The sequence below is a fragment of the Phaethon lepturus genome, unplaced genomic scaffold, assembly GCF_000687285.1.
Source record: "Phaethon lepturus isolate BGI_N335 unplaced genomic scaffold, ASM68728v1 scaffold13099, whole genome shotgun sequence".
NCBI lineage: Eukaryota > Metazoa > Chordata > Aves > Phaethontiformes > Phaethontidae > Phaethon > Phaethon lepturus.
Window position 1 is genome coordinate 1 of NW_010561274.1, and position 17,606 is coordinate 17,606.

The window sequence follows — 17,606 nt, forward strand, 5'->3', positions numbered from 1 at the left end:
CATGTCAGTGCTCTCTTCCAGCACGTATGCAGCCACCCTTAGGCTGAACGCGGCCGAGGGAGCGCAGAGCGGCCGCGGGGAACGAGGCTAACGCCGCGGTTTGTCCCTTGCGTGTGGGTGGGCGGCAGCGCGGCCCTGGCCTCCCCCTCTCCGCCCGCCGCTGCCTCGAGGCCTGTGTGGCGGCTCAGCCCCTTCCCCCGCTCCTTCTGAAGCGCTTCTGGGTCAAAATCTCGCCGCAGGAAAGGAGGGGGCCACCCGCAGGTCACACCCGCTTTCCGCGGGTGACCCGGCAGCAGCGCGGCACGGAGGCAGCCCCGGCGGGGGGGGGCAAAAGCAGGACGTGAGGTAGGCCGCTGCTGGTACAGCCTGAGAGAGATGTTGTACTGCCTATGGCATGGCTCACGAAAACTGACGTGTCTCTGGTAGGCAGGTGAAGAACAGCCCTACACAGCACAAGCAGCTCTCTTAACACTTGGTTACTTAAATCTTTAATAATTTTTATACTTGGGGGAGTGGCGAGGCGTCCACATTTTCTAGTTTGTGGAAGACTTCCTCGCTTACTGTAGTTTCTAATACAACCTTGAAAATGCTTGTTGTGTTTCAACTGATAGGAAATAATTTTAAAGAATTTCTTATCCTTTTAGTGTATTTTTTTTTGTATGGTAAGTAGAATGCTTTAGAAATGGTTCTTTAAGTAGATACAAATCTCCTATTTTTAATCTATGTATTTGTAAGTTTTGAAACATCCAACGTTTCCTATTGATTTCCTTTTTATAGGATTTTAGAATTAATTGCAATTTAAAATTGCATACAAGTTTGTGGTAAATCACATGCATCTGCTAAATACCATCCAGAAAGAAATATTTGTAAGCTTCCTGTGGGCTGTTTTCGATAGAGATTCTGGTTCCCAGTCATTAGGACAGGTGATGCAAGGTCCACTGCAGCATGAGAAGGGGAAAGCATGTGTTACCAGGGCTTACAGGGAAATTATTTCAGCCTGAAGTTTTTATATTCTCTTCAGGTATCTACTTCATCCTTTCTTCTGGCAACTTAGCTTGCCAGTACTGTGGGGAGTAAGCGTGAATTGATATTGTAACTATTTTTTCTGTTGGATGGACATACGAAAATATAGAACAGTAAGCAAGGCAAAAATTCACTATTAAAAAACCTTTGCATAATGTTCTATAAAACAGTACATGAAATCCTAAAAACAAGTTTAAATATATGAGTATTCTCTTAAAGGTATTTGTGTGATGCTGTCTTAGTTCTCTAAAACAGGTTTAAGAAAAAAAAAACCCTGTTCATTTGTAGCTAGGACTCTGGACACGGACATAAAAAAAGGTGAAAAATTTGTGCTGGTTTTCAAGCTGTACTTTACCATCACATCATTAGAGGGGAAATGTGTTTTTTCTCTCTTTAAACTAGGTAGTTTGTATAGCTCAATAATTCTGATAACTCTGTATTGCGCATTATGCTTAGAAGATGTTGGTGGAACAGTCAATCACTTCTGCTTTTGTTTGTTGCCACTGTATCTGATTTGCTCCATCTACATGCCAAAAGGGAACAGAAAAAGTATTTTTAATTAACTGGAAGTCTGTGGGGTAAAAAAATTGTCAAATGATCTGGTAAGTGTGGTTAACTTAGTACTTAAGACTTTGTGGAAGATTACTAGATTGTGATTTAACAGTGGCTCGACCAACCTTTGTTCTGTATTTAGCTTATTTAATACACATTGTAAAATCTCATAAGCAGTCCCAGCTACTTCTAAAAGGTCGGGGCTGTGTACTAAGAGGGAAGAGCTAAAAGTACTTCGTATGGAGATTACATGGAATAAATAATGACACACAACTTTTCTCAATGATAAAGTAGAATAAATTCTCTGTAAAGACAACTATTGTATGCAACAAATAGAAGCAATAGAAACAATCTCTGAAAAGGGACTATAAAGCAAATCATTATTATAAAAGGTACTTAGTACATAATATCTGGAAAATTTTTACCTTTTATTTTTGTATGCTTTCATTTTGCGTAGGGAAGAAAACATTTCATATTATAACACATCATAAATTAAAATTACTTCATTTTAGCTTTCCTTGTATTTGCCCCAGTGTCAGCAACAGCAGGGTAGTACAGTATGTCATATGACTTTTTATTCACTGAAGTTGGGTGTGCAGATATCAAAAGAAATCCAGCTATATCCAATTTTGTGGAATGATTTTGGTATCTTACATAGGCTGCTCAAATAAGTTGTTTTCTTTCCCAGTAGACCTAGTGCATGCTGCTGCCATCACCTTGATAATGTTGCACTGATGGAATCATGCCTACAGTTGAAAAGCATTCAAGTTTGCTGAAGGTATGTTGGTAATTTTTGTTGTTAATGATTATATCTCTTAAAGCAAGACTTCTAGACTTTTTCATGATCTCCGAGTTAAGGGAATTTGATGTGTCTTTTCTGGTGGTTTTTACCATGACGTTTACCACCATTGGTTAATATTCTGCAGCTTGGAACCAATTTCGTAGGTTGTAGAATACATAATTGTTAGCACTGCATACAAATCGGGGCATATATTAAGAAAATAAATCAATATTTACTGAATTTCAATAGATAAGGCTGTAGCTTCCACTGTAATTTGGGGAATTAGGATGCTTTTCTTCTACGCAGTGGGTGATTTCAGCTGATGCGTTGTGACTGATCAGTATCCATTATTGCAAACCTTCCTGACTAGAAGCCATATATGAAAATCTTCACGTGTTTACAAGACATAGACCACATACTAAAGAGAGCAGAGCGGAAAGGAAACTGGGAGAGGCTCATAGACAGGGTACAGTAAATACCACTGTGGGATGGATGCACATATAGAGCCAGAGGAATCCGGTGATGCCAGCTCAGGAGCTCTTGCCCTGTTACTTTCTTTTACCACCGATAGTTGTATTTTCTGGCAGTTCCCAGACCCCAGTTTGGGATTATGGAGTGGCCTAGTAAGAGCAAGCCTCACTTGACTTAGTTGTGCAGCACCTACGTGTTAAAAAGCTCAGCTTTGCCTTCTCAGTAGTAGCACATGTGCCTTTTAAAGGCAGGTTTCTAAATTTGAAAACTCACCAAGTGGACTAACTTTTCATAGTGCTTGTAAGCATGTCAGTGTTCATTGTTGGGAACTTCTCTGAGAAGAATCCAGGCGGTAGGTTCTTCTCAAGCTTACCTTACTCAGAACATTAAAAGGTAGAGACATTGATTTTTAGCTAGTAGTTATGACTGTACTTAATTGCTTTAATTCTATCTCATTACAGATACCTCAGAATTGAATTCTTAATACAGTGACCATACACGATGAAAGAAAAATGATCTTCTGTTTTTCAAATACTTGAATTTGTTCTTTGTAACAACATAGTTTACTGTGAAAAGTGAAAGAAGAATCTTTTTGGACACTTTAAAGATAGCTGGTAGGCATAGCAAAATGCTTTGTTTGAGGCAGGTTTGCTTTTTTAGGCTGAGATGTTACCAAGCTCGGACTTTGAGCAGTGATCTGCTTTTGAGCCAGATAAATAAATGCACGCATGAAGATGAAGTGTTCAGCCTTGTTGGAAGGAACAAGGCCAGGCTTTCTGAAAAACATGTGGGAATTGCATTGAATATGCTGTGGCAATTGCAAAAGAAGAGGCCGCTGTTTTTAAGGACTAGTGACTATATCAGAAATCACTCCCAGTTTCTTACCCTTTGCGTTTTAGCAGAAAACAAGGTGGAACACATGGAAGATGAGGCCATAGTGGACACCCTATATAGTATTCTGAGGTAAGCAGCATTATGTTGAATTCTGCGTCTATACATTTTGTAGTTGGTAATAAAAAGAGATGGAATTTTGACTACAAAGCCATCCTCTAAGGAGATTTGGAGAGTGGCCTGTTCCAGCTTCTGTACTCCTGACTGTGTGACACAAACAACTTAATGTCCTGTGCCGCAGTTTTGAGGTGCAGGCAGAACTGATCACTTTTGCACTCCCAGTAAATGGAGTTATGATTATTAATTTACAAATGTTTATAATCTGCTTGAATGGAGGGAGCAATAGAAGAGTAAAGCATTGTGATAGTGAAAGGACATATGTCTTCCTTCTTTATAACTTTCAAAGCAAACTTGAAACTATTATGTCTTTCTTCTGAAGGCTTAATGTTGAAGACCACGATTCTTTAGCAGAAGTGCTTGTTACAGAAGCATGGAAAAGGTTAGACAGGCAAGTACTGTACCACTATGCTTTGTGAAAGGTATAAGTTGAAAGTGTGATGTGCTTCACGTGAGGCTACAGAGTTCTCAAAGAGTATTTACAAGATGTTTTAAACATTATGTGAGTATTTTCAATGTCAGTTGTATTTTTGAAGTTGTATTTTTATACATATGGAGGCTTTGAGTTTTGATGGACTTTGGTACACTAATGCTTGAGAGTTTCAGATACGGCAACAACAGGGAGCAGCATAAAGATTTTGAAATATATTGTCTCTATTGTGTAGATTTATGTGTTTGAAGTAAATTGCAGGTTTTAATATTTACGGTTTTATCCTAGTGCTGCTGTCCAACTTGTAAATAGTTGTTAGAACCCTGCTCATCTCAGTTGTAGTGAAAACTTTTTGAATTAAAATATCAACATTTTCCCTTTGTGTGTTTCATTGTTGTTCGGTTTTGTTGGGTGGTTCTGATTATTTTTTGGGTATTGTAATTTTCATTCTTTAATCTCAGGTTAATGGCAGAAGCTAGTGTCAGTCTTGGCACCAGCGTTACAGAATTGTCTCACCCAGCTTAACACCTGGGCCATCTTGACAAGTAAATAAGTTCAGTGTAGATTGAACATAAAATGACATTCAGGTAATAAATTGCTCACATGCATTTTAGCTATTTCACACCATTGCTTGAGAATGTAATCTTTATGGATTTCATATTCTGGTTTGGTTAAATTAAGAACTTCTGTTTATTTTTTTTAGAGCTCCATATGCACAATATGCTTTAATATGAAATATCTAGGTTATTTGGCTAAATCCAAGGTATAACTATAGGTGACCAAATAGAAAATGCTTAGATATTTTGTTTCCTTGTTTTGTAATTTGAATATAACCTTGTCTTTTATATACTTGTTGGAAGTTATTCACTAGAAATAAAACGTAAATATTCTGTCTGTCTTTCTTTGATGTCTTGACAGGCTTAGTTTGCCAGCTCTGTCTAAATTTGCACTGTGTTTATACAAGCAACGCAGACATTTCAGTCCCGTAATTGGCAAAGTAGCTCGTATTGTGGACATGAAACTGGATTCTATACAGGATATAAGGTAACCGTCAGAGTGAAAATGAGTAGCAGGAGAAGCAATATATTTCAATTACTGGGCTGCCTTTGCTGAACACTTTCTGTTTTTCTCAGCTGGAGGTTGCTTTTCTTCAGTTTGGGGTTTGTGCTGAAGAGGTGATTTGTATTTGTGCATTGATTTTCGTAGACAGGTCTGCTTAGGTGAATGCATTTTCTCAATTATTTTGCAAAGAATTTTCATATGACTAATTTAAACACTTAATTAAAACTAATGTTCTACTTGCAATGGAAAAACAGCAGCTATTGCTTTATCCTGATTCTAAATTTTACATGGACTTCTTTGAGAATTTAGAGGCTATTGACTCTCCAGAAGATGTTTTTCTTCCTTGACATCAATAGTTTCTGTACTCTAACATGGATTTAGTTTACTATTGAGAATAGCAACAAGGAGTCATAAAGCAATGCTATTTTTATTTATCTTCATAGCATTTTGGGGTTTTTTTTGTCAATTTGAATTAATCAATTCTCTTGCTGGTATGTCTAAGCGTATTACCCTCATACTAATATTAATTAAATGCTGGCCCTAGTCAAAGAAGTCCAAGATTCTTTTTCTTGCCTCTATTCCCCCTGGGCCATTATAGAAAAGGCTGCTTTTCCTTTTTTCTACTTTACACAGCACCAGTAGTCCCAACTCTTACTTTTGCAGATGCAAGAAGCCTGCTTATGAAATGTATTGAATGGGACTGCATTTCTTATGGGGGGCCTTTAAGAAAGATGGGGACAGACTTTTTAGCAGGGCCTGTAGCAGTCGGACAGGGAGTAATGGTTTTAAACTAAAAGAGGGGAGATTTAGACTAGATGTAGGGAAGCAATTTTTCACAAGGAGGGTGGTGAAACACTGGCACAGGTTGCCCAGAGAGGTGGCAGATGCCCCATCCCTGGAAACATTCACAGTCATGTTAGATGAGGCTCTGAGCAACCTCTTCTAGTGGATGATGTCCCTGCTTATTGCAGGGGGGTTGGACTAGATGACCTTTAAAGGTCCCTTCCAACCCAAAGATTCTGTGATTCTTTACAGAAATTACTCTCCCTAGGGTGATAAGTTTTATTTCTTTAGGAAGGGATTATTTCTTTAGGAGTGACAATGACTCTTCTCCCCATTCTGTCCTTGAGAATTGTTTGGACTTCTTCAGTTTCCATTGAACATTAAAGATGTTTTTGCAAATTTGAATCAGACAAGTCAGGGTGATTAGGCAAAGGCTTTCCTCGCATACAACTTTGTAAGGGATGGTTGAAAAATCCCAATCATTTTAGAAGTTCACTGAGAGCAGAATTTTGACTTCAGTAGGAGAAATGGGTTTTGCTCAGCTGTTTTTTCTGCATTAGATTTAAAATTCCATATTACACAGGAGCCAGCAACACCCTGACTAACGTTCCTTTCTTTGCATAGTTTATTTAAGAAATCTAAAATTTGTTACTTACCATATTCAATGTGTAAGTGTAAAATCTTTTTAATTTTTTAGGATCTTGTCAATTTTGATGATCAGTATATCTGATGTTATCTCACAGAGTTTTCGAGATCGATTACTACACAAGGCTGAACAGCTCTTGGAAGAAAATGATGAAGTCCACTTCAACTATGCCAAAAGAATACTACAGTTTCTTCAAAATGTTAAACTGACATATCATCCATTGCTAGAAAAATGCAACAAGATTTTCCTTAAAAGTGCCTCCTGTCTTGATATACACAGTATTAGTCTTGTTTTTGGATTGTATGAGCAGCTGGGTTTTGACAATGCTGAATTCCGCTTAGTTGCTAAACAGCTGCTCTCTGAAACTATAGATGATTATTATGATCCTGAAACCTTTGCAAAATTATTTTATACTCTTGGGCCTATGGCAGGATTCAAGGTAAGAGAAAGGTAAGCTTATTAACAGTTATGTGTTATTTATGATATATACATAGTCTTGCACAGAAATTAAGAATGTAGCAGTGTTTGGAAGAATTTCTGAGCCTACCCATGAGCTGAGCATTAGGTTTCCTAGTTGTAACTTTGTAGCAATGTGTTATTTCATTATGGAAACACTGTCATAGCAGTTTCATAGAATCATAGAATGGTTTAGATTAGAAGTGACCTTAAAGATCATCTAGTTCCAGCCCCCCTGCAGGGAAGGGCAGGGACATCTTCCACTAGACAGGTTGCTCAGAGCCCCATCCACCCTGACCTTGAATGCTTCCAGGGAAGGGGCATCCACAACTTCCTGGGAAACCTGCTCCAGTGCCTCACCACCCACATGGTGAAGAATTTCTTCCCTTAATCTAAATCTACCCTCTTTCACTTTAAAGCCATTACCCCTTGTCCTATTACTACATGCCCTTGTAAAAAGTACCTCTCCAGCTTTCTTGTAGGTCCCCTTCAGGTATTGGAAGGCTGCTATAAGGTCTTCCTGGAGCTTTCTCTTGGCTGAATAACCCCAACTCTCTCACCCTGTTTTAATAGGAGAGGTGTTCCATCCCTGTGATCATCTTTGTGGCCCTCTTCTGGACTCGCTCCAACAGGTCCATGTCCTTCTTATTTTGGGGGGGCCTCAGAGCTGGACACAGTGCTGCAGGTGGGATCTCACCAGAGCAGAGTAGAGGGGCAGAATCACCTCCCTTGACCTGCTTGTTACGCTTCTTTTGATGCAGCCGAGGATATGGTTGGCTTTCTGGGCTGCAAGCATACATTGCCAGGTCATGTTGAGCTTCTCATCAACCAACACCCGCAAGTCCTTCTCCCCAGGGCTGCTCTCAGTCCATTCTTTGGCCAGCCTGTATTTGTGCTTGGGATTGCCCTGACCCAGGGGCAGGACCTTGCACTTGGCCTTGCTAAACTTTATGAGGTTTGCACAGGCGCACCTCTGAAGCCTGTCCGGATCCCTCTGGATGGCATCACTTCCCTCCAGCATGTCGACCACATCACACAGCTTGGTGTCATTGTCAAACATACTGAGGGTGCACTCAGTCCCACTGTCCATGTCGCCAACAAAGGTGTTAAACACTGCTGGTCCCAATACCAACCCCTGAGGAATGCTACTTGCCACTGGTCTCCACTCGGACATCGAGCCGTTGATGGCAACTCTTTGAGAGCGACCATGCAGCCAATTCCGTATCCACCGTGTGGTCTGTCCATCAAATCCATGTCTCCAATTTAGAGATGAGGATGTTGTGCGGGACAGTGTCAAATGCTTTGCACATGTCCAGGTAGATGATGTCAGTTGCTCTTCCCTTATCCACCAATGCTCTAATCCTGTCGTAGAAAGCCACCAGATTTGTCAGGTATGATTTGCCCTTAGTGAAGCCATGTTTGTTTTAAAACAGTTGCATAGAAGGCTGGATCCAGTAATGAAGGGGTATGTGAATGCTGTTATGCAAGGCCATCTTGTAGCTCTGTCTCTTAGGCTACAGCCTTCCTTCCATAGTGGATGGTTAAAAAACTTTCTTTCTCCTGAGGAATATATGCAGTTGTATGTGTTACTTTTTCCTTTTTAAGACTGGCAGTAGCTGAAACAGCCTGAGCCTTGTTCTATCCCAGTTTGCTGTACATCCTCTTCAATATGAAAGGTTGTCAGCAGGGAACGCTTCAGCATTTATTTAGCAATTGGAGCATAGTATTGTGTGGCAGATTTTTCTCTGCCTGTTTTTCTTGTGCTACAAAGTCCTATTTGGGGGTAGTATTAGTCATGGGTCTCTCAAAGTCTGCAGTTTTAGGCAGAATTTGCTGCATTAATTACAATTAGTCATATTTTCAGACTTTTCTTAATGAACAATTGCCTCTATTCAGAGATCTGGTTATACTGCAAGCCTGTGTTGGTTTTGCAATAGCTGACTTAGTACCAAAAGCTTTTCCTAGATTTCTTTAAAAATTTTATTTTGTGGTAAAAATCAGTGTGAGGCAGAAAAAGTCACTAGCTTTATTTGCTCCAGAACCAGTTCAACACGTTTGATTCTGTTATCTGTAGCTTGCTGATTGATGGTGAATTGGTTAGTGTCTTAGAGTACCTTCCCTACTTCTTGTCTAAATTCAAAATTGATGGACTCGCTGGTTTCCAGGGTCAGAGTGATACGTGCTGATCTAACACACTCACATCTCTTTGTGCAATACAGATAACTGTTTAGAAGAATGGTCCACAGAACAAAAGTCTGTAATTTGAGGGAATTTGTTTTCCTGTATTTCCCAAAGTACTCTGTTCATTCTTTCCTTCCTAGACATAGAAAATGGCTGCAGTCTTTGCTGGAGATTTTAAACTGTGTTTCTTTGGAAAATTTATCTGTTCTTTTCCTCTTTAGGTTACTAGTAACTGCAGTGCACATGGTAGAAGAATTTAGCAGTCATCAAGTATTGCTAATACTGAAGACAATGCAGCAAATGAAATGCAGAAATTCTCATCTACTCAAAAAGTAATTTTTTTGGTACTACTAAGAAGTTGTATTCTCTAGGTAAAACACTTCCATTTAGTATGGAAAACTATATAATATCCAGTAAGTTGGGAGTGGAAAGTGTATCACTTGCACACAAATGCATGTACACTATACGTAATTAGTTATTACAGATTTTATAATGTCACAGCTTGACCCGGAAGTAATTGAAGCAATTTAAGAATTTCATAGAAGAGCATTTCAACCCTACCAAGTTAGTGTAGTATAATTCTTGGCTTGTTTACAAATATGTGATCCTATTTGAGTAAACGTAGCCTCTAACAATTACTGTAAACTGGTGAGACAAATGAGAACATACTAAGTTGCAGAGAATGTGTCCTATCTAGGAGATCCTGTTACTGATGTGAACTTCTTCAAAAGTTATTGTGCCCCACTTTGAACTATTAAGTCTTGTGTGTTTAAGAAGCTGGGCCAGATTTTCTGTGGCTGTAAACTGAACATTGTTTATAGGGGGAGGTAGTATCTTTCATACAGTGAAGGGAAAAGCAGTTGAGGTTTTGGGCACAGAAGATAGAGTGTCAGATATGTCACAGACGCACCAGAGTTAAATGCAGGTTGTGGGCAATAACTGTGGATTGAATGTAGTTGTATGAACCAAAAAAATCCTTGGAAGAAAAAGGACAAGTAGTACTGTGGAGCAGAGTGGCATTAAAGGGAAGACCAGGTGAATTCATGCTTTTTCGCCTTGAATCTCACTGTCTAAAGAAGATCTTAAGGTATTATCTTCCCCTACAAACTAGCCCCCTCTTGCAGCTTTAGACCAACATAGCTGTAGCAACCACTATGACCTTGTAAGTGAGTACAGTGTTGCTGAAGCTGGTGATGCTGTTCTCGTTTATCCCATTCTTAGTCTACTCTAAATTTAACTGATTGTAAAATCTTCAGCAGAAATTATTAGAGTGAAGTAGCTGTTTTACTGTGATGAGGGCTTTAATTTTGCAATTCACTAAGTGGAGAGGGGCTGCTGTGTCTCAGTGGAACACCGTCAAAACTGGGGTGGAGAGGAGTGCAGGTACGTGCAACCCTCCACCTAGGTACTGTGCACCACAGGACACCTGTTCTTCATGTGGAATGTTGTGTTTTGCAGTATCTTCTGTATTAGCATAATATCATGTCATCTTTTTCTCTTTGTATTCAGAATGGCTTCTATTCTGCACAAACACTTGGATAGCTATCACGTATTACAATTGGTAAAGTTAACGCAGTACTTGGTGGTGTTGCGTTGCCACAATCTGGAGCTGTTTGCCAAACTAAAAATGTTACTATTTGGGTAAGTGTGTATTCTTGGAAATGTAGCTATCTGAGTATTAGAACAGTTGTCTACTTAATATTTTAAATAACAAGCTAAGATGTTAAATTGTTTCATTTCCATAAAATATGAAGAAGAAACAAACTGTTAAAAGTATTGGATTCTATTAAACACATAAATCGGAGGATAGGGAGTGGATATTGTCTTGACTGTTGACCCAATGGTACCTGCTAATAGATATGATATCTTTTAAAAATAGAATTTTTTTTTTGCCCTTTACCCCTTGGCTGCTGCAATATAATGACATTGAACAGGAAATTTTGATTGGTACTTTGTAGGAAGGGTAGGTATTAATGTGTTCTTTCATGTTTGGAGGAACAAGTAATGAAAAATATACAGTAAGAATGCCATGGTTGGAACAAGTGAAAGCGTGAAGCAGAAGTACTCTTCTTTTGACTGAAGAACTGTCTAGTTAATTCTCAGGCTTGTACAGTTGTAACATAGAAAGGGAAACCATTTCTGGAATCGCAGGAGAAAAATCTGCTACTGTTGCTTCCGTTGCTAAGCCTCTAGAGGAATGCAGTGCCCTGGCTGTACAGGTTTTTTGTGGATAATGCCTTCATGTTCCTCAGGCACCTCAGAACCTGGTGCTCCCCAGGATAGAATTCACAGAAATTATCCAGACCCAGAAACCAACAGACTCTGTTAACAAAGGTGGACCTTCTGCCCTTACTGAGGACTTTGGCATTTATCAGTAACACTTGCAGCCTCACCAGCTGACCGAGACGCTTCCTGTCTTCTTCCCTTTTTCAATTTTGAATAAATTAGAAGGAAGAAGTTAATCTCAATGAAGAACGATGGTAGTCACTAACTGTGTGAATTTCTACTATGTCATTAATAGTCTACTTATTTTATATTTGATGTGCAGCCTTTGACTTTTAAAATAGAATTTTTCATGCATGTAATTTATTTGCTTTTTTTAACATTTGCACTTTGTCAGTACTGATGGCCTGTTTTTATTTCTGTCTCTCTTCCAGTTTTCTAAAATCTAGTCTCATACCTGCTGATACTGCTGCAATAATTCGTGTTCTGGCCATGCTTCCTTCCTTTCAAGTGGAGGAGATCGTTATAAGCAAAGCAGCAGCAGTTCTGCCTCAATGCAGACTCCATCATTTGAATTGCATCGCTACAGCTGTTGTCAAATGGAATCATTATGACCAGTTGCACTGGCAAAACAGTTCTGAGCTATGTGTAAAGCTGCTGCAAAAACTAAATGACTGTGGATTTCAGAGGCTTCAGAAAGCCAACAGCTTAAATCTTCTGTTGGAAGAACTTACACATGTGAATGGAGAGTGGTTTGAAGAAGTCCTCAGTGAGGAAACTATGGCCATGTGTCAACGCTTGATAGACCAAATAACACGGGCAAATGTATTACAGTTGTCTTTTTTCCTCATAAAAACAAACCACCATTGTCCTTCATTGCTTGACAGAATAGCTTCTGTGACTGTTGAAAATATAGAAAAGGTATTACAGTTTTTCTATCTACTGTGTAAGTTATTCAGTAAGAAAGGACAGGTTAGTAGTCAATATGTTTCAGAGCACAATCCACACAGTGTTTCTAAGAGTTTTATTCAGTGTACCTGATTTGGAGCTCATCTTTTTCTATGTTTACTGAAAGCTGTTTTGCTTCCATTGTGTATTATTTTGCACTTGTCTTTAATATTGTTTAGTCAGTCAGTGTTAGGTCAACCATAATTCTTTGCATTCAGCTTTACATTTGACCGTCTTAAATAATTTATTTTTTAACCTATCTACAAATAGCCACATCATACAGTGTATATTTTTACATTACTCATTCTTGTGGGGAGTTCCCCAACAGCCTGTATTTTTGGTCAAAATTACTGTGTTTTCTTGCTATCTTTTAATTTTTTCCCTCAATCTGGCATTTACGTAGATCTTTGATTTTATTCTATGACAGTTTAGTTTAAGAGCATTTAATGGGAAACCTTTTTAAAAGCTTCTTGAAGTCTAAGTATACGAAACACTTGCATCAGCTGCATGAAATAGGTTTTAAGTTTTAGCCATAGCTGCTATGTTAATGATTTCTACATTTTATTTTTAAAATATTTTTCTTCAGGAAAAATTGACCAAAAGAAAATTTAGAAAATAGCTCACCTAGTCTTAAATCTCCCAGTTCTGAATGAATTATAAAACCTTTCTTTATTGTAAAGCAATATTAGTATATTTTGCAGTGGCTTAATTTAGGATGTCTTTTTTTCCAGATCCACCCCTTTGAAATCTATTTTATTATCTTCCTTTTCTCTGCTCTGAATTATGACCCTCCTGCCAATGAAGAGTTCTTTGAAAGTTGTATCCGACATCTTACTTCTAACTTGAGTAAGTTCATTAGACAAAGATATTCTGACACCAAATAAGTATCATTGGAAGATATTATTTGTACTGAATAAAAATGGTAATAGAATGGCCTTTTTTTTTAAGCAAAGAAAAAAGCGTGTCTGTATGTTACTACTAAGTAGTCCCAAGTAACTAGCGATAGGACAAGAGGAAATGGCCTCAAGTTGTGCCAGGGGAGGTTTAGATTGGATATTAGGAAAAATTTCTTTGCTGAGAGAGTGGTCAAGCATTGGAACATTGTCCAGGGAAGTGGTGGAGTCACCATCACTGGAGGCGTTCAAAAAACGTGTAGACATGGCACATCGGGACATGGTTTAGTGGGCATGGTGGTGTTGGTTGACAGTTGGACTTGATGATATTAAAGGTCCTTTCCAACTTTAATGATACTATGATTCTGTGGTCTCTTCTCCCTAGTAATACTCTGCCTACTGGTGTTAAACCATGACAAAGATTCAGTGTATGCGTCTGTTGGGTTTTCTAGCTTCATTTCACCCTTTAAAAATGATTGTTGATAAGGAACTAGCAAGGTATCTTGAGTGTAGTAAAAAAAAAGTGAAAATCCCCATTAATTTGCTGTGCTGTTATTGGATGGAATTGTTGTGGCATTCCCCAAGGAATCATCATTTGGGGACAGGATATGTTTTGTGATTCATCACAAAGAAATGGCTAAGTTGTAGAAGAAATGTGTAGAGATTTTTTTTTTTTTTTGATTGATGATATAGCCTCACAGAACTGTGACAATGCGCTGGCTACTGAAATACTGTGGAGTGACCTTTTTTTAAGACTAACTAGTTTCCTCCTGTAACGACCTGGCAAGAGTTATCTTATGCCTTGGTGCATTTAGCAGAGGTAGTCCTTAATCTGCCTGTTCATTTACTACATGAGAGAGCTGGATATTTTGGGAAGGCGTTGCAAATTCTTTCAATTTTGTCATGTGTTAATATGAATTCCTGTTTGTTTTTTAAAGATTGTTTCGAAACTCACCACTTGGTGCTGCTTGGTCATGTTTTGGCGGTGGCTGGGTATTTTCCTCCAGTTCTGATAAAGAGGATATTTAATGTTTCTTTCCTAAGCAAACTGGATGCTCAACTTGAAGGTAAATATCTAGCTCTCTGTTATGTAGCATTTGGTATAAAATGGAATTGTGGACCTATATATGACTTGAGAAGTAGAATTAGTCTTTAAAAGATTTGGTTTTCTGGAAAGACCCCTCTATATAATTTGGTCATTATTTGAGTGCTAAAAGGGAAGTAATGAACAAAAAGTTTGTTTTAAAAGTGCAGACTTGTATCGCAGATGAGAGAAGTTCATTTAAAATAAATCTTACAGTAATTCTTCAATTTTATTAGAAATAAAATTACCTGAGTGTGGTATTTACTACTAGAAATAGTCAGAAAGCTCAAGAAATAATGTGGGATTCTTGTCTGCAAGAAAGGATTCCCACCAGCCTCTTCTCTCTAAATACGAGACCATTTGTTTGGCTGTTTCCTTCCTCTCTGTACATTGTTTGCTATTAATGTAGTGTGGCCACTTAGTCTTCAACCACTTCCTTAAAAGATAAATGATGGAAGAGAGTTGAAATTGCTGCTTTCTTCTGTCTTTCTGTTCTTAATATTGAGCAACACTGTTACTTTTAATTTTTTCTTCAGGAATTTTGAATTCTGCAGCATGAATTTTATAAATGCTGTAGCATACAGATATTTGCATCTCTAGTAAAGAATTCAGAGGTAGCCATTTAGTTCAGTATGTTGGATTTCTCACATTTCAGATCACACCTTTTTGTTTTGTTTAACTCAGTCCTGCCTGATAGCCTAAAGCAGAGGGTCTGTTCGCACCTCATGAAATTGAACAGAGCAGTCTGTCTGGAATGTCCGGAGTTTAACATCCCTTGGTTTCATGAGCGCTACTGCCAACATGTCTTTCATAACAGTAAGTAATTTAGGAGAGGAAAAGCTGCCCTTATTACTAGTAATAGTCTTTTTTCAACAGTCTGCTAGATACTTCTTCTAACACTGTCATGTTGACACTAGCACACAACAGAAGCTCAGAAAGACGCACCCTGCTATCTGCTGAGGGTGTGTTCTTGAAAAGTGCAGTTGCTTGGTAGTGCGACAGATAGCACGGCAGTTTTCCCCGTGAGAATTAATGTAATAGAGCAAGGATGTTTCTACATGAGAAATAAAATTTAAATACACAGAAACAGTGGCATGGAGGATGGAGAGGCAGGAAGAGGATCATTAGGATTGTCTGCTGGAGGAGATGGGTCACTTTGATCCCTGCTTCACTTACAAGATTGAACATTTGACTTAAATTTTTCAAGGTGAGCATTTTTGCTGCCTCCTTTTGAACTCACTGCTGTCATCTTTCTCAGAAGAACCAAGATCCATCAAGGATCAGAGGTGGAGAAGTAGGCTAGTGGTCAAGTGTAGCAGCTGAGATCTTTCAGAATAGTGACCAGTTCAGAAAATCCATCTGATGCAAACTCAGGATCTCCTCTATTAATTCTCATGGGGGAGATCTGCTTTGCTATCCATCAAACTCAGCTGCTTTATCTCTGAGACTGAAGATGTTTCTTGGAGCAAGGTATTAAACAATCTGCAGCAGAGAAGTGACAGATAGTGGGGTGTGCCTGTGGTAGACGCAAAATAAGCAAATACTTATATAACTGTCTAAGCAGTTAAATAAGTTAACAATTAAAAGCAAACAAAATCCAACGGGTAAAACCTGAAACTAAAATGTCTATAGTATGTCAATAGGAAATATCCTGGGATGGAAAGTCTGGATTTGAAATTTGTGCTTAATAGGCACCTGCCACTTTCCACCCAAAAGATGACTTATGATGGAATAACACTAGGGATCTGTGGAAAAGCTTTAATTCAGTAGGCTGGCTGTCAAAAATGCAGTGTCACAAAGTGCTGTTTTCAAAATTTTGGCTGTGGAAGTTTTAATGTATGAATTATTTTGTCTCTGTAGGCAGTAGCCGAATAAATCCACTGCGACAGCATATTCACAGAATGCTGACAGAGATCTTAGGAGGAAGCAATTATGCAAGAATATCTGTTCTCACACCATACTACTATGAAATAGGTGAGAAGTTAATCCTCTAAGGATTGTTATGGAGACCGCCGATATCACTATTATCACCAACATTAGGAAGCCCCTGGGCATGTGGCCACAAGATACTGCAAAGAAGAAATTGCTGTATAAAATACAGTTTCTAAAAGGTTCTGTGTAATATAAATAATGTTGGATATCTCTAATTATGGTTATCAGGTTTTCTAGAAGTAAACACTGTACAGATCAAATTCTTTCGCTTTTTTTTTTTTCTCAGTAAAGAGGTTTGTTGTGTTTTCTTACAGATTTCGAGTGCATTCTGGATGAAAATAAAAAGCCTCTTTCCTACATAGCTCAGAATGTACCTTTAGATGATGTGGAGGGAATACACTTGACACATGACATGAAGGAAGTAGGGAGAAAGGCTCTGCCACCAGGAGCTCAGAGGTGAGTACATCAAATTCTTCCACATTAGCTCTTCCAAGCTTCTAAGTTTAGATCAAGTTTAGACCAGGTTTTTGATGCTTATGTCCTAAACAGTTGCTGCAGCCCCTAGGCCATTTATTTTTTCTGTTCCTTTTTCCAAAGCTTTATGAGGTCTAGCCTTCCTAGGTGTGGTGGGTTGATTCCAGCCAGCAACTAAGCTCCCACCCAGTCACTCACTCCCCTGCACTGTGATGAGGGAGAGAATCGGTAGGGCAAAAGCAAGGGAAAAAACCTCCTGGGTTGCAGTTAACACAGTTTAATAAGTGAAGAGAAGAAAGAAGAAAAAAAATAAAAAGGGAAAACAACTCATGCAAATGCAGTCACTCACTACCAGCAGACTAATGCTGTTTTATTTGGAAGAACTCCGCCTGTTTTATTGCTGAGCGTAATGTTACATGGTGTAGAAGATTGCTTTGGCCAGTTGAGGTTCCAGCTGTGTTCTCTCCCAACCTCTTGCCAGCGCCAGCCTATGCACTGTGGGTGCAGAGCGAGAAACAGAGAAGGCCTTGATGCTGTGCAAGCACTCCTCAGCGATAGCCAAAATATTGGTGTGTTATCAACGTTGTTTTGGTCACAGATCCAAAACACAGCACCATACAGGCTGCTGTGAAGAAAGGTAACTGTCCCAGCCAGTCCCT

At 38.9% G+C, this 17,606-nt stretch overlaps 1 protein-coding gene across 1 annotated transcript in view; it reads left to right on the forward strand.

The window, feature by feature from the left end:
• Window positions 1–3,455: 3,455 nt before the first annotated feature.
• The window catches only part of FASTKD1 (FAST kinase domains 1), a 15,753-nt gene continuing 1,602 nt past the window's right edge, over window positions 3,456–17,606 (forward strand). Inside the window, exons 1-12 of the mRNA XM_010293960.1 lie at window positions 3,456–3,790; window positions 4,158–4,226; window positions 5,184–5,309; window positions 6,808–7,206; window positions 9,615–9,725; window positions 10,903–11,034; window positions 12,051–12,537; window positions 13,296–13,410; window positions 14,396–14,524; window positions 15,226–15,357; window positions 16,402–16,515; window positions 16,788–16,929. Coding sequence (XP_010292262.1) covers window positions 3,456–3,790; window positions 4,158–4,226; window positions 5,184–5,309; window positions 6,808–7,206; window positions 9,615–9,725; window positions 10,903–11,034; window positions 12,051–12,537; window positions 13,296–13,410; window positions 14,396–14,524; window positions 15,226–15,357; window positions 16,402–16,515; window positions 16,788–16,929 — 2,291 coding nt within the window. The remainder of the gene's footprint in view (window positions 3,791–4,157; window positions 4,227–5,183; window positions 5,310–6,807; window positions 7,207–9,614; window positions 9,726–10,902; window positions 11,035–12,050; window positions 12,538–13,295; window positions 13,411–14,395; window positions 14,525–15,225; window positions 15,358–16,401; window positions 16,516–16,787; window positions 16,930–17,606) is intronic.